The 17938-nt window shown below is 38.4% G+C and overlaps 1 protein-coding gene across 1 annotated transcript in view; it reads left to right on the plus strand.

Annotated features, from left to right (window-relative positions):
* LOC105830993 overlaps positions 1-17938 on the plus strand; it is a 151806-nt gene that overhangs the window by 66038 nt on the left and 67830 nt on the right. The window contains exon 2 of the mRNA XM_036284615.1: positions 15291-15400. Within this exon, the coding sequence (XP_036140508.1) occupies positions 15291-15400 (110 nt within the window). The remainder of the gene's footprint in view (positions 1-15290; positions 15401-17938) is intronic.

A 17938-nucleotide genomic window follows, 5' to 3' on the forward strand; every position in this document is an offset into this window, starting at 1 on the left:
AGGTAGGCTCGCTAGGACTCAATGGGGTTTGCGGAATAGGGCCCTGTCCATAATCTACAGGGGGGTGTTTGCACCGACGGTGACATATGCCGCAGCGGGATGGATAGACCTATGCAAAGAGGGTGATCTTAAGATATTAAAAGCCATGCAACGACGAGTCCTCATCTCTACGACAGGAGCATACCGCACAGCCTCATGGGAATCTCTATGTGTAGTGGCTGGCTCGAATCCAGTGGATACACTCCTTGCAGAGAGCAGAGCAAGGAGGGGCAGGGACGTAACACTAGGTAATAGTGTTATCAGTGGAAATGAGGAGAACGCAATTAAGCGGGTAAGGCACGAGGTAGTGAGGATCTGGCAGAACAGTTGGGAATCCTCCACAAAGGGCCGCGGCACCTTTGCTTTCTTTCTAGATATCGACACACGGCTACAGGCAGAGTGGATTTGGCCCAATCATTGGGTCACTCAGATTTTTACAGGACATGGAAATTTCCGGTCGAGGCTCGCTTCGCTAGGTCTAGCGGATGACAAGTGGTGTAGCTGCGGAGCTGAGGATACAGTTCAACACGTCTTGCTAGAATGCCCAAGATTTGAAGTGCAGAAAGAGATTATAAGGGAAATAGTCCCTCTCGGGGAATGGAAATAGCGCAGTTCTTAGTATCGAATCAAGAGACGTTTTCGCTACTAAACGAATTCTGCTCGCTTACGCTTTGGATGAAAAACGAGGAGGATCAGACAAGCCCTCAATAACGACGTACAGGCGAAGGCGACATAATGAACGGAAGGCCGCCGCAGACATCGAAGACCTCCATCCCAGCGCACGACCAACCAACAACCAGCAAGTGGTCAGCCCATGATGGCACTGGGCCCGGAGGTGTGCCTATCTTTCTGTTCCTTAGGGTGTGGAGAAAACAGCTAGGGAGTGAGAGTACAGTAGCTCCCATAATAATCTTAATTTATTTAATCTAACCACCACTACCACTGCTGTTAACCTGAAAAGTAAAGCTGAGAATAAAAGCTAAAAATAAAGTTTAAAATAAAGTAAGTAAAGTATGAATTAAACAGTTATTGGGAATTTTTATTACCCCGATTCCGTCGTTCCTTCTTTGCGGGAGCGCAGAGCCCGGCGGGCAGCACCACTCCCCCACGACCAAACCCAGCCGAAGGCAGGGGTTGGCAGGAAGGGGCGGGTCACTACCAGGGAGATTAGAAAAGGGGAGGGTGGGTGGAAGGAGAGGGAATGGTTAGGTGGGTTAGGGTGGTTAGGGTGGTTTGGGTTGCCACATAAGAGTCCTTGGTCCTTGAACTTTAGCTCATGGCGGTGCTGTGTTAGTTGTTGGTCACATTTGAGCCTTAGTTTGACTCGTGACCTTGCTGTGTCTTTTGAGTGGCACCCGTTTGGCCACGTCAATATTGGCCACGGTCCCGATTGGCCACGTCAATATCGACCACGTCAATTTTGACCACGTCAATATTGGCCACGTCATTATTGACCACGATCTCGATTGACCACGGGGTGGATTGGCCACGTCATTATTGGCCACGCGTCATTATTGACCACGTCAATATTGGCCACGTCAATATTGGCCACGCGTGATATTGCTCACGTCAATAATGGCCACGTCAATATTGGCCACGCGTCATTATTGCTCACGTCATTATTGCCCACGCGTCATTATTGCCCACGTCATTATTGCCCACGCGTCATTATTGCCCACGTCATTATTGCCCACGTCATTATTGCCCACGCGTCATTATTGGCCACGTCATTATTGGCCACGCGTCATTATTGACCACGTCATTATTGGCCACGTTAATATTGGCCACGCGTGATATTGCTCACGTCAATAATGTCCACGTCAATATTGGCCACGCGTCAATATTGACCACGTCATTATTGCCCACGCGTCATTATTGCCCACGTCACTATTGACCACGCGTCATTATTGCCCACGTCAATATTAATCAATTTTTTTGCTTAGCGTGGAAAGTTGCAAACCCATGTGGTGCAGAGAAATGCTTTGCACACACACACACACACACACACACACACACACACACACACACACACACACGGGGGGGGGGGTGCAAGGGGGGCCTTCGGCCCCCCCTCCCGCACCCACCCCGTCCAAGTCGCAAACCCATATACAGTAATGACGTGGGCAATAGTGATGCGTGGTCAATAATGACGTGGGCAATAATGACGCGTGGGCAATAATGACGTGGTCAATATTGACGCGTGGCCAATATTGACGTGGCCATTATTGACGTGGGCAATATTGACGTGGTCAATAATTACGCGTGGCCAATAATGACGTGGCCAATAATGACGCATGGCCAATAATGACGTGGCCAATAATGTCGCGTGGGCAATAATGACGTGGGCAATAATGACGCGTGGGCAATAATGACGTGGGCAATAATGACGCGTAGGCAATAATGACGTGGGCAATAATGACGCGTGGGCAATAATGACGCGTGGCCAATATTGACGTGGCCATTATTGACGTGGGCAATATCACGCGTGGCCAATATTGACGTGGCCAATATTGACGTGGTCAATAATGACGCGTGGCCAATAATGACGTGGCCAATAATGACGTGGCCAATCCACCCCGTGGTCAATCGGGATCGTGATCAATAATGACGTGGCCAATATTGACGTGGTCAATATTGACGTGGCCAATATTGACGTGGCCAATCGGGACCGTGGCCAATATTGACGTGGGCAAACGGGACGCTCCCTGTCTTTTGAGGGGGGCAAGTTGGGAGAGAGAAGGGGTGGGGGTGAAGGGGGATTAACGAAGTAAGGGAGGGGTTGTGCCACATGGGAGTCCTTAGCCTTGGGTATTAGGCGCTAGCTCATGGCAGTGCTGTGTTGTTTATTTGGTCACATTAGAGCCCATTTTAGCTCGTGACCGTGCTGTGTTCGTGTGCAGGTGGAAGCGCGTTTTCTATAAAACTCGCATGTGGGGTCTCGTCTAACCTACAAGACAAATCCCCAGGTAAGGAACCGTATGCCAGCGGGCAGTGTGGCCGCTCCACTCGGGAGGGTGGCGGGATTGTGATTGGATTAAGTTTGGGTTGGGAATGTGTTTTTGCATGAGACACAAGTTTGTGGGGTCTTGTCTAGCTAACAAGACGAATCCCCGGTCGGTGACCGTATCCCAGCGGTACGGTATGGTAGCCGCCCGTAAGCACAGCCCCCCGACCAATAAGTCGTCTAGGACGACGATTGGGTGCAGTTAGCTTCTCCGTCAACGAGTTGTCAGGCCCTCGGGATACTCAGCCCTCCCACCACAACAAGGTCGCACCCTCGGGAGGGTATCCGAGCGACACAATCGGAAACTTAAAAAAAATCTTAACAAGCACTCCACAATTACCGCATTTTTTAAATGTATTATGAACATTTTATTGCAATTACTCGCCAAATATTTTTACTATTTTAACAATTCAATATTATTTTACAGTAAATTTAACAGAGCATCAAAAAAGTATCCATAGCATATTAAACCATCCAACATTTTGGACGAGATAAAAAAACAATCTTTTGAAGAAAAAAAAAGAAAACTTATAAAATATTTGACAAAAAATAAAAAAAAGTAAAGATTTAGATATGCTATTAATCTTACATGAATTGTCAGAATTTGTCGAAAAAGAAACAAATTGATAAAAATATTCTTACTTCCTATTCTTTTTTTAACTTTCCTTGTTTTACAGAAAATTTTTCTTACGATTTTTTTTTCTCGTGGCGCTTCCGTTTTTCATTCACAAAATAATTTTTATACTTAATTTTGCTACAGTTGTCTTCTTTATGGACAATGTCTTTTTTGTCTGTAAGTGTTCAAGTCTCAATTCTTATTAGTAGTCTTCAAGTGCGTGGATAGCTGAAAAAATTAATACAGGGAAAGAATCGATTCAACATTTGCAATTGCAGAAAGCACATATTGTATTCTCTATTTTATGTAAATAATATTAGCTACTTATCTGATATATATTTGTTTGTTACAATAATGAAAAATTTATTACATTAATTCTAATGGAAAGAACTGTACGTGCCACGACATCATAAGTGATATTCATTAAGACAAACCAAAACAATATTTAAATAAAAAAATATTTAAATAAATATTTACAATTATTTAATTAAATGTAATATTTATAATTATTTTTATAGTAATAATATTTATCATTATTCTTTACCTTGTTTACGTTTTTACTTATTTGTCATTTTAATTTTAATTTTAAATAAATTACTAAAATGTATGTATTTTATATATACATTTTGATTGTTACAATATTTATTATTACACGCGATTGTACATATGTCACTATATGTCAAATCCCAGACAACAAATTTACATCTATAGTACTTGGAACATCACGCTAGTTATCCCACGATTGTAACGAGATCGTCTCATGGGATCCCCATAGGATCGTAAATGTCCGCTTTCTTTATTGCAGTAGGATGATCTTGCTGACGTCCTAAAGACGTCCCTACGATAGGCCAAGATCTCCATAAGACATCGAGAAGACATTGAAATTTACATCCATAGTACGTCCTTGGAACATCATGCTAGTTATCCCGCGATTGTCACGAGATCGTTTCATGGGATGCCCATAGGATTGTACATATGTCACGATATGTCAAATCCCAGACAACAAATTTACATCCATAGTACTTGGGACATCACGCTAGTTATCCCACGATTGTAACGAGATCGTCTCATGGGATCCGCATAGGATCGTAAAAAGACGATCTCATTACAATCGCGAGATAACTAGCATGATGTTCCAGAGATGTACTATGGATGTAAATTTCAATGTTCTCTCGATGTTTTATGGAGATCTTGCTTAATTTCTGCACCCAAGAAAACGGTTAACCATCCAAGTGTGAACCATCGCCGACGTTGCTTGACTTTGAAGATCGTACGTATCCTAACGCTTCGTGACGATTCATGCATACTTCATGTTTATGCATTATATATTTCTTATAAATCATTCCTATAGATTTGTAAGAAGGCTGAAACATGTATAGTTAACATATATTTTTATAAATAAACTAGCTGTGTCCGGCCACGCGTTGCTATGGTTCACTCTGGTTAAATTGAAAAAAAAAAGAAAAAAGAAAGCGCACGTTTCTAATATGTTTAATTTCACAATGTTTGTGGGTATACAATATTTTTTGTTGTTCCATTGTTTTTGGCCGCAAGAATAACTCGTTCACTCAACCAATCGTGATTCTTATAATTGGTTTGAATATTGGGAAATACTTTTTCAACCAATTCTTCTTTTGACGTCACTAAATTGCAGAAGTTATAAGACAATAAAATTCGTCCTGAGGTCAGATCAACCCGCATTTTTCCGTTCCCAATTTTCAGCAATTGATGTGAGAATTTTTTAGCTGATCGATCGTTTTGTAGCTGGACACGCATATTTGTAGTTAATTTCTAACGGGGAGCGGTGCACTTGCACACGGTTTAAATGGCCATGGTGCATTTGCACACTGTGCATTTGGACACAAAAGAAATTTTATTGAAAATGTACATTAGTTATATGCACACGTAAAATTTGACCAAAGGATATTTCCACATATTTCCACACCGGATATTCGCACACAAAAAAATGCCCACCGTTCACTTGGACACGTAAAAGTTGCATATCATTTATTTGCACACCGCTCACTTGCACACCATTCACTTGCCTACTACTCATTTGCACACCAAGAAATGCGCGCCGATCATTTGCACACGAAAAGATGCACACCGATTATTTGCACACGGAAAGATGCGCACCGATCATTTGCACACGGAAAGATGCGCACTGATCGTTTGCATACCAAAAGATGCACACCGATTATTTGCACACCGTTTATTTGGACACGGTGCTTTTGGACACCGTTTATTTGCACACCGCTCAGTTGCACACCGTTCAATTGCACACCGTTCAATTGCACAACGTTCAATCAAACGCATATTAAATATTCATACATTATGGCTGCGTTTGCAATGTGTACATGGGTTAGCGACTTAAATGGTGTGCAATTGAACGGTATGCAACTGAGCGGTGTGCAAATAAACGGTGTCCAAAAGCACCGTGTCCAAATGAACGATGTGCAAATGATCAATGTGCATCTTTTGGTATGCAAACGATCAGTGCGCATCTTTCCGTGTGCAAATGATCGGTGCGCATCTTTTCGTGTGCAAATAATCGGTGCGCATCTTTCCGTGTGCAAATAATCGGTGTGCATCTTTTCGTGTGCAAATGATCGGCGCGCATTTCTTGGTGTGCAAATGAGTAGTAGGCAAGTGAATGGTGTGCAAGTGAGCGGTGTGCAAATAAATGATGTGCAACTTTTATGTGTCCAAGTGAACGGTGCGCATCTTTTCGTGTGCAAATGATCAGTGTGCATCTTTCCGTGTGCAAATGATCAGTGCGCATCTTTCCGTGTGCAAATGATCAGTGTGCATCTTTCCGTGTGCAAATGATCAGTGCGCATCTTTCCGTGTGCAAATAATCAGTGCGCATCTTTCCGTGTGCAAATGATCAGTGCGCATCTTTCCGTGTGCAAATGATTGGTGTGCATCTTTTCGTGTGCAAATAATCGGTGTGCATCTTTCCGTGTGCAAATAATCGGTGCGCATTTCTTGGTGTGCAAATGAGTGGTGGGCAAGTGAACGGTGTGCAAGTGAATGGTGTGCAAATGAGCGGTGTGCAAGTGAGCGGTGTGTAAATGAATGGTGTACAACTTTTACGTGTTCAAGTGAACGGTGGTTATTTTTTCGTGTGCAAATATCTGGTGGTCAAATTTTACGTGTGCATATAACTGGTGTACATTTTCAATAAAATTTCTTTTGTGTCCAAATGTACAGTGTGCAAATGCACCGTGGTCATTTGAACCGTGCGCAAGATATCGTGTCCAAATGCACTGTGTCCATTTGAACCGTGTCCAAGTGAGTGCCACCCATTTCAACGTCTTTACATGTTGCCACAAAGTAGAGTTTTTCAGGCAAGCATTTATTTCGTCCACTGTCGATCGAAGAATTACAGGTAATGTTTGCCTGAAATCTCCTGCAAGCAATATTAATGTGTTCCTAAATGGTCTGATGTTTCCACGCAAATCTTGCAATGATCGATCAAGAGCTTCGAGCAATTTTTTGTGCGCCATTGTGCATTCATTCCAAACAATAAGTTTGCATTTCTGCAATACTTTTTCCATGCCGGATGCTTTGGAAATGTTGCACGTGGGAGTTTCAATAAATTGCATGTTCAATGGCAATTTCAAAGCGGAATGAGTTCTTCCACTTGGTAACAATGTGCAGCTATTCCGGATGACGCAAGAGCTAAGGCTATGTCATTTTGGGATTGAATTGCTGCCAAAATCAATCTAATTAGGAATGTTTTACCAGTTCCTTCTGGCGCATCTAAGAAGAAGATTTCTCCAATCCCGTTATTGACAGTTTGCATTATTTAATCGTAAATGTCTTTTTGCTCAAGCGTTAGCTTAGGAATATTTGATTGCACATACGACAAAAGATCACCCGTGCTGTAATTTTGTTCACGACGCAATTCTACATCGAACGAAGCAGCAGCACATCGATTCGGTGATGGCATTTCCAATTGATTGAAAACTTTGTTCGCGATTTCTAAGCACAAATCTTCAATCATTATCAACGCTTTGTTGTAGATTTCTGCTGTGAAGTCTATGTTCATATTTGAATTATTCTTGCGTATTCGTCGGAAAATATCATCAGCCATGTGCAATTTATATTTCTCCCATAACTCTGTTGGAGAGCAGGCGGTCAATATAATTGCAAACAATGCACGAATTTGATTTGGATGGGACGTGTTGCACGCGTCATTAATGCATACATCCGAGTGTCGGTCGTTTTCTAATAAATTTAGAGCTTGACATGCCTTGTGGTAAGTGGCATGTGTAACGCCGTTGACAATTCTCATTTGCTAGAAAGACGTTAGACCGGGCACATTTATCAACAACATGCGAAGAAAGTATCTTGATTGGGATGTACGGTGTACAGTCTGCCTATCGTATTTTCTTTGAATATGCCAGGTTATCCGCTCGTTCTCCTCGTTTGCGTCGTTCAAATGATTTTTTACTCGTATTCCATGTGTAATACGTAGGCACTTCCGAATAGAGCAGTGTTTTCGCATACGCGTCATTTTGACATAACGTGAAAAAAGCAGTAAACCTTGTAACCGGTGGATTCGGGGCTATTTGTTGCACATTTGCAGCTGTGAAATAAACGTGTTGTTCATTTTCTAGATGTATTGCTAAGTGAACAACAGCTGGACTTCGTTCATGTATGGAAAATGAAAGAATTTGCCATACAGCTTTATTGCTGCTTATGTATTTTCCAGCCTGATACTGTGCGATTTTATCGATATGTATGACCGCATTTCTGTCACTTTTTTCTGGTTGCACGCCAAAAACTTCCGTGTTGCTGCCTTTATTCACGTACTTACAAATGTATTTGATCGATTTAACGGGGGACTATCCCGATTCCGCACATAAGCGATTGGACACAGTAGTGTTTCCCGATTGGACATGGACTCAATTGGACACAGACTCGATTGGACACGGACCCAATTGGACACGGATCCGATTGCACACGGACCCGATTGCACACGGACCCGATTGCTCACCGACCCGTTTGCACACGGACCCGATTGCACACGATACGATTCCGCATTCTAGATAGTACATAGGTTAGCAACTTGGACGAGATTGGTGCGGAAGGGGAGGGACGAAGCCCCCCTTGCATTCACCCGTGTGTGTGTGTGTGTACAAAGCATTTTCTGCACCACATGGGTTTGCGACTATAAAGTATGTATAAGATGTATGCGCAATCAGATCGGTGTGCAATCAAGTCCGTGTGCAAACGGGTCGTGTGCAATCGGATCGGTACGCAATCGGGTCCGTGTGCAATCGGGTCGGTGTGCAATCGGGTCCGTGTCCAATCGAGTCCGTGTCCAATCGGAACTATGTTCAATCGGGACGGTGTGCAATCGGGACTGTGTCCAATCGAGTCCGTGTCCAATCGGGACACTGTTTCCAATATTATCCCATCATATCTTTTATCTCTACAATTAATAGAGCGTAAATCAAGTGTAAAGGAAAAGTGAATTATAATGTAATAAAAGAGTGACAAAAGCGTTAATTAAATCTCTAAGAAACGTAAATTAAAACAGAACATAAAGAAAGTACACTTATCAAAATAATGTGGTATATATTAATAATACTAAAAAATTATAAAAAATGACATTAAAAAATTTTTTTGATTTTATACAAACAGAGCAAAAACAAACTTTTTAATAAGTTATTCCACATGCTATTTTGCACGCATATGTAAAAATGAATAAAAAACTAAAACTTCATATTTATTCATAAAAATGTAAGTTAACTGTACATATTTCATCCTTCTGATAACATCTATTGTAATAATCTATAACAAATATGTATGCATAGACAAGAAGTGTTCATGGATTATCATGTGGCGTTAGGATGCGTACGGTCTTCGAAGTCAAGCAACGTCGGTGATGGTTGACACTTGGATTGGTGACCGTTTTTTCAGATATAGAGATTAAACATGCTTTAACGGGTACGACTGTGGCTTGGCTGAAACATGTTCTTATAGTCTTCTTCCTTTTACAAGATTACCGTAAAAATAATTAGAATTTTTTATTTTTTGTTCAAGTTTTTTTCAATTCTTAGAAACTCTCAAAAATACTTAAAAATATTCAAAAATTTTCTAAATTAATAAAAATTTTTTATTTTTAAAGTTTTTCCGAGAAACGTTTCAATTCTCATAAAAAATTGGAATATTTATCAGAAATCCTGAAAAAAATTTTTTTAATTTTGACAAATTTTGTCACTAGGGTATATTACGATATCTCAGGAAATTCCTTGGACATCCTCTGGATATCGTTTGAGATATCTACAGGATGTCAAATTGGTGGACATTTGTGCATCCCTTGGATATTCCTTGGATATCGCAGACGGTCCACGGATATCCAACGATATTGCGATACCCCAAAATGACATCCCAGGGGCATCTCTAGGATAAAGTGTGCTGTGTGGAAAATGGTTACGTTCGGAATGGCCACGTTTAAAATTACCACGTTTGTAATGGTCACGTTCGTAATGGCCACGTTCGAAACGGCCATGTTTGGAATAATTTTTTTTTGTTTGCGTGGAAAGTTGCAAACCCATGTGGTGCAGAGAATGCTTTGCGCGCGCGCGCGCGCACACACACACACACACACACACAAGGGTGGGGGGTGCAAGGGGGGCCTTTGGCCCCTCCCGCACCCACCCCGTCTAAGGGCCGAAATCACATGGTGCGGAATAGAGCTGCAAAATAGAACGTGCTTCATAGAAGCAGCCAATCACAGCTTTGCCACATCCCACACAGCACACTTTATCCTAGGGATGTCTCTGGGATGTCATTTTGGGATATCGCAATATCATTGGATATCCGTGAACCGTCTGCGATATCCGAGAGATATCCAAGGGATGCACAAATGTCCACCGATTTGATATCCTGTAGATATCTCAAACGATATCCAGAGGATGTCCAAGAGATTTCCTTAGATATCGTAATATACCCTAGTAAAAAAATTTGTCAGAATTAAAAAAATTTTTTTCAGGATTTCTGATAAATGTTTCAATTTTTTATAATTGAAACGTTTCTCGGAAAAATTTTTAAAATAAAAAATTTTGATTACTTAAAAAAATTTTTGAATATTTCTAAGTATTTTTGAGAATTTCTAAGAATTGAAAAAAACTTGAACAAAAAATAAAAAATTCTAATCATTTTTACGGCAATTTTGTAAGAGAAAGAAGACTATAATATAACATAATTCAGCCAAGCCGTCGTACCTGTTAAAGCATGTTTAATAGTTTAATATCTCTATACCTAAAAAAACGGTCACCCATCCAAGTGTCAACCCTCGCCAATGTCGCTTGACTTTGAAGACCGTACGCATTCTAACGCTTCGTGGTGATCCATAAACACTTCTTGTTTATGGATTCATATTTGTTATAGATCATTACAATAGATGTTGTCAGAAGGATAAAACATGTATAGTTAACTTATATTTTTATAAATAAATATGAAGTTTTACCATTTTTTTTACTTTTTTTACTATTTTTATATGCGCGCGAAATAGTATGTAGACTAACTTATTAAAAAATCTGTTTTTGCTCTGTTTGTATAAAATAAAAAAATTTTTTTAATGTCATTTTTTATAATTTTTTAGTATATGTAGCATATTATTAATATGCCACATTGTTTCCATAAGTGTATTTTCTTTATGTTCTGACGTTTTAATCTACGTTTCTTAAAGATTTAATTTACGCTTCTGTCACTCTTTTGTTACATTATAATTAACTTTTTCTTTACACTTGATTTATGCTCCATTAATTGTAGAGATAAAAAAGATATGATGGGATATTATTTGGATGTAATAGGATATCGTAAGATATTAACGAATATCTTACAATATCTTATAATATTTTAAGATATTTTTTGGGGATATCGAAATATATTAATAAGATATCATATGATATCTTAAGATGTTTTACGATATTTTAAGATATTTTTGTAGGATATCCCGGGAGCTACTCATTGAGATATCCGTGGGATCGCCTTCGTCTGTCTGGGATAATTTGGGATATCCTCAGAATAAAGTGTGCTGTGTGGGATCAGTATGCGTTGATGCGGCAAAGCTCTGATTGGCTGCTTCTATGACGCACATTCTATTCCTCAGCTCTATTCCGCACCATGTGATTTCAGCCTACGTCGCTAACCCATGTGCATTGTACTGAAAATTATGTAAAACATACGTGGTCATTTCGAACGTGGTCATTTCGAACGTGGTCATTTCGAACGTGGTCATTTCAAACGTGGTCATTTCGAACGTGGTCGTTTCGAACGTGGCCGTTCCGAATGTAACCATTTCGGACGTGGTCGTTTCGAACGTGAGCAAATTGAATTCCGTGCAATATTTCTCGTAGCCATTCCGGACGTGGCCATTCCGAACGTGGCCGTTTCGAACGTGGCCATTTCGGACGTGGCCGTTTCAAACGTGGGCAAATTGAACCACGTGCAATATTTTCCGTGGCCATTCCGAACGTGGCTATTTCGAACGTGGCCGTTTCGAATGTGGTCATTTCGGACGCTCCCGATGGCATCATTTCAATTGCTGTTTTGAACAAACACACTAAATTGTTTTTTTCGTGAAGAAGCTCTCGCAGTTAGGAAACGACCCAGCAAACACAAAGTTACATGCTTGTTAGTTGTAATTTCCCACTCAATAATATAATTGCAATATAACACACGTGTTATATTACAATTACATTGTTGAGTGGGAAATTACAACTAACAGGTACGTTACATGTAACTTAGTGTTTGTTGGGAATAAACCTTTTTATGCCGGTAGAAATTCCGCAGCGTGCATTCAATTTATATTTTGCATCACCGATGAAATACATTTGTAGGAATTTATGTTGACCTTCTGAGAACGGAGGCAGAGACCCGGCTTTATGATAAATTTGTCCTTTTACTTTGAAAGTTGGCATAAATTGAGCTGTTACGATTTCTGCGTCAAACGACGTTATTTGGAAGCATAAATTGTATTTCCTGATGTTAGATAGGAAATGTTTTGATTCGACGGTATATCCGGCAAGCAAAGTTTTTAATGGCTCTGGCGGTTCTTCAAGTTGAAACAATTTTAATTTTTCTGGCGGCGCAACACATTCCTTTCGTTTCTCCATTAAATTTCAGAGTCTTACAATATATAAGAACACACTTCAGTCATAGTGCCGATGAGAACATGCCGGCTCAAACTATAATCAGCTGGGTTGTACCGGAATGCAAGGCGATTGTAATCGCGTGATTGCTGACCACGGAGTCGTGTTTGACGCTGATGTGCTGTTTCTCGTTGACGTCATTCAGCCACTCTCAGCCTGTCGCGTTCATTCTGTTGAGAACGAAGCAGATCTGAAAGCGATTGCCGTGCTCTCAACCGTGCATCCTTAAGTCTGGCTGCATGTCTCTCTGCTGCTTCCTCGGCACGTATTTGAGCCATTCTTTGTCTGTTTCGCTCGTTTGCTGATGCCCGTTTTTCCTCAGTTTTATTTGCAATTATTCGTCGCACTGCTTCTGCTCTGCAACTACGACGACCTAAGTTTGATCTTCTGCGAGGCATTATTTTGATGAACTAAAGCAGATCGATTACATTGAAAAAGAAGAAAGTAAGTTATAACAAAAACATATAAAATTGCAAAACATTAAAAAAGGAAAAAAATACAAACTGAAAAACATAAAAAAAATAAAAAAATAAAAAATACTAACAAAATATTCTAATTCAAACGCAGATCAATCGACACGGCTCAATTCCACCGCCAATTGCACTGAAAAATAAGAAAAACAGTTAAAAAACGAAATAAAAAACAATAAAAGAAGAAAAAAAACTATATTCACAAAATGAACGCTATGGTAAATTCAAATGTTATGTGTCCGATCGCTATTGTGTCTAATAGGGTCTGTGTCCGATCGGGACGGTGTGCAATCGGAATTGTGTCCAATCGAGTCTGTGTCCAATCGGGACTCTGTCCGATTGAGAAATACAATTGTGTCGAATCACTTATGTACGCAATCGGGACAGTCCCTCTTTTATCATTACCGAGTGCGCTACAAGAATGGAAGCATATACATTAATATTGTGCAGCAACACTGTTTTCAAGCTTCTCTTAGGAGAATCGAATAGTCTCCACTCATCAGATTTGTAACATCCAGATTTCAGTTTGTTCGTAAATCCAAACCTTCGAGAATAAAAGAGTTGTATATAATAGAAAAAGGGAGTGAATTTTCTACGCTATTTATTCACAAAAGCTCAGACTTGTCATACCTATTGAATTTTCCTCGGATAATGTGATTACGCAAGCTTGCACACTCTGGATTATACATTTGTGACACAAACTGCTTTTAGAAGGTGTTTTTTTGAGAGTAGGAAAAATGATCCAATTCAGCAATTCTGACCTTGATTTGAATTCAGCGGGTCAAAATACATAAGGATTGATTAGTTTGGTCCGCCGGACCAACCACTTTTTTTGTGTGGCTGTGTAATTAAAAAAATAGATGTTTTATTTCGTATAAATATCCATTTTTTTGGTTGGCGTTTTTCTTCATATCATTACTTTTGCAGAGAAAAAACTCAATACTCTTATTTTGTAGAGTCAAATCTAAGTTGTTTTGTACAAGAATACATTTTTGAAGGCGTTTTTTGCGTGCGTATACTTGGTACGTTTTTTAAATACTTTTTTTAATAACAGATAATTTTGTCGTGTTTATATATTACGTATACACTTTGCGGCGTGTTCAAGAAGCGTAGACAAAGAGTTTCTAAGTGTTAATTATTGAAATGTGTGGAAAATGTATGGCTCTATACACTCTTCGCGTAGCGTTAGGGAAGCATAGATGAAGAGTTGGTAAAATATATATAAAATATTAGAGCGTAAAGAAAGCATTTCGGAATGCTTCGGTCGTATACATTTTGTGAACTTTTTAGAAAGTGTAGATGAAGTGTTGGTGAAATAAAAAGTTGGAGCGTAACGAAAGCGTTTCAGAATGCTTCATATACATTTTGTGAAGTGTTTGGAAAATGTAAAGAAAACATCACTTATTAAAGTGTATAGAAAGCGTAGTATAACATTCCATACATACTTTGATTGGGTTCGGAGAGCACATTTTTGGCGCTGTTAGCGTGCTCTATCTTTCTTCGGTCTCTTCTATTCAATGAGCAACAAGGATAGAATGATACTTTTAGCGCTAATAGCGTCTCCCCGAACCCTGCCTTTATAAAACGTTCAAGGAGCGTGTATGAAGCTTCAAAATCTTGAAGAGTTAATGGAGAGTCAATAAAGCTTTCAATGAGCGTTAATTCTCTTCGTTTACTTTAACGCTTTAAGAAGCTTTTTCACCAGGGTATTATATAACTTCATAAAGTTATCATAATAAGATGTTTCAAAAACGATTTTACGGTTTCAAGTCTCTAATAAAAACTTAAATCAACACTTTAAAAAACAACTTATTAATTTTTTACAAAGTTTTATTTTCTTGAAATTTGCCTATTTTTAAGAAACAAAATGCTTTAATTTTGCTGTTGCGTGTATAATATATAATATAAATACATATATCTTTGTGCTAAATTGTAAAATATGTAAATATTATTTATCAATATCTTGTAAAAAAATGTTTATTGAATAGATGACGTTTACATCTCTAACCAATTTTGGAGGCTACGGGAAAGTTTCTTGGGACATACCTGTCGAGCGTTATCACAATGACGGAAGTAGTTCTCATCACGGATATCATGGGTATGATAAATCAGATATTCGCAGTAAGCAAGAAACATTGTGATCAACGTTTTTGAAATGTTAATTTTAGAGAAATTTTCTTAACATTATAACTTAATGTTTCATAAATATTTTTAAAATGTTACTTAATAATATTGCTGTTCTAATATTATTAAAATATTTTAAAAACATTTATTAAATGTTATTAACCGTTATAACATAACATTTGATAAATATTTCAAAAATATTACTTATTAATATTGTTGTCCTAATAATTATTAAAATATTTTAAAAACATTTATTAATGTTTTTTATATGCTATTAAACGTTATAACATAATGTCTAATAAATCAAAAACGTTCTCAAAAATATTTTTATACAAAACGTTCTCAAATTCTTGTAAAAGGATAAAAAAATATATTTTTTCTACAAAAGTGATGATATGAAGATAATGCGCCAACTATGAAAATGGATTCATACGAATTAGAACATCTACTTTTACAAATACTTATTTGTACAAATATTACAAATAAATATTTTAATACAAATAAATATTTTACTACAAAAACTTGGCGCCGCTAAACCGAATAATTTGCTTTAACACAAAATCGTTTTTTTTACAATTTAACTTATAGACTGAAATAATAATAATTTAAAATTACAATTTTTTGCAATCGAAATTGTAATGGCGTTTAATACGTATAACATTATACAAGCACGTAAGAAAGAGAGAGAGAGAGAGGGAGGGAGGGAGGGAGAGAGAGAGAGAGAGAGGGGGGGGAGAGGGAGAGAGGGAGAGAAAGAGAGAGAGAGAGAGAGAGAGAGAGAGAAGAACACGTGTCCCCGCGTGAAATCTTATCTGCTTTCTGTTGTCGACGAAGGCTTTCGCTATCGCAAAATCTCAATAAAAATGTTCAAATAATCATAACTCTGCGAAAAAAAAAATCATGGAAACTTTATATAAAAAAATGATTCAGATAAGATTTGTTTGGCTGTTAGAAGATTAATTTAACGTGACCTCAAAAGATGTTTAAGTCAGAATGTCATTAAGAAGTCAACTAACAATTTTCAGAAAAATGTTTTTAATCTATCTCAGCGAGCACAGAAAGAGTACATGTAAAAGACGGGACAGTTTTATTAACGTTATTTTATGTCAACACGGATTAATCGGGCCTTATATTTTATAAATCCAATAACATTATAACAATATTTCAAATATAGGTACAACCGAATTCTGAAAAACTGCAGTATTTACTATGATTTTTCTAAAAGTTTAAAAAGAGGGAGGTAGCTTTTTTACCGAGATATATTACTAATTACATAAGTGTAATTGAGCAACAAAAAATTGTTAATAAAAGAAGTATTATGTGATTTTTTTGATAAAACGTATTTTTAACAAGTTCGTGAATAATATCAACTATAATCCTTCATATCTCAGAAATAAAAGGTATGCTCAATTCGAAATTTTTAAGTGATGAATGTTTGATAATATGCAATCATTTACCACCAAAATCGTATCAAAACTCGTTGTCCATAAAACAGGCGATTAATGCGGGCTCTCTTTAACTCTCTGCCTACACACCTTATTTTTCTCCTGATTCCTACAAAAAGGAGTTACGCAAACCCCAAAATTTCGTTAACTTATATCTCCAAATGTATCCCACATAGAAATTGGCATCCAGTGGATGTCCAATGGACGTCCATTAAACCTCCATAGATCCATCTATGTCCATGATGGAAGTCAGATGGACGTCCATTAGAGGTCTAGTAAATTTCCTTAGCTCCATTGGAGGTTTACCTCTATGGTGGAAGTTAGCTAGACGTCCATTAGGGATCCAGTAAACTTCCATGGCTCCATTGAAGGTTTACCTCTATGGCGGAAGTTAGACAGACGTCCATTAAAGATCCAGTAAACGTCCATGGCTCCATTGGAGGTTTACCTCCATGATGGAAGTTAGATAGACATCCATTAGGGATCCACTAAACTTCCATAGCTCTATAAAACATTATTTCCATGATGGAAGTTAGACAGACGTCCATTAAGGATTCATTAAACTTCCATAGCTGTATGGAACATTTATTTTTATGGTAGAAGTTACCCAGACAACACGCTTGTCAGAATGAAAACTTTAAGAGAACTTTTTTAAGAAAACATTTAGATATCTTGGAAATGATGTCCAAATGGTAACATTTATCAGAGACGTCTACTAAGAGAGGTCTTTGAGATATCTCATGGAAGAATTTCATTTAAGTTTCTTGAAAATGTTATCCTTATGATATCACAGCTAAATGATATCAGCTTAATATCTCATAAAAGATATCACAATGCTGTCCGATTTTTGAGCCGTCCATGCGCGTCGTAGTTGATTCAGAAATCAGACAACACTATAACATCCTGAATGAGAGATCTATTTGATATTAAAAAAAATTATCATAAAGATAATGTTTTCAAAAATAACGGTTTGTCTACAATTACTGCGCACAAAAAAATGCACAAAATCTAAATTTATCATGTACTGAATACAAAAACAGAATAATAAATGTACTATTCAATTTTTC

This window comes from Monomorium pharaonis, chromosome 3 (genome assembly GCF_013373865.1).
Source record: "Monomorium pharaonis isolate MP-MQ-018 chromosome 3, ASM1337386v2, whole genome shotgun sequence".
Lineage (NCBI taxonomy): Eukaryota > Metazoa > Arthropoda > Insecta > Hymenoptera > Formicidae > Monomorium > Monomorium pharaonis.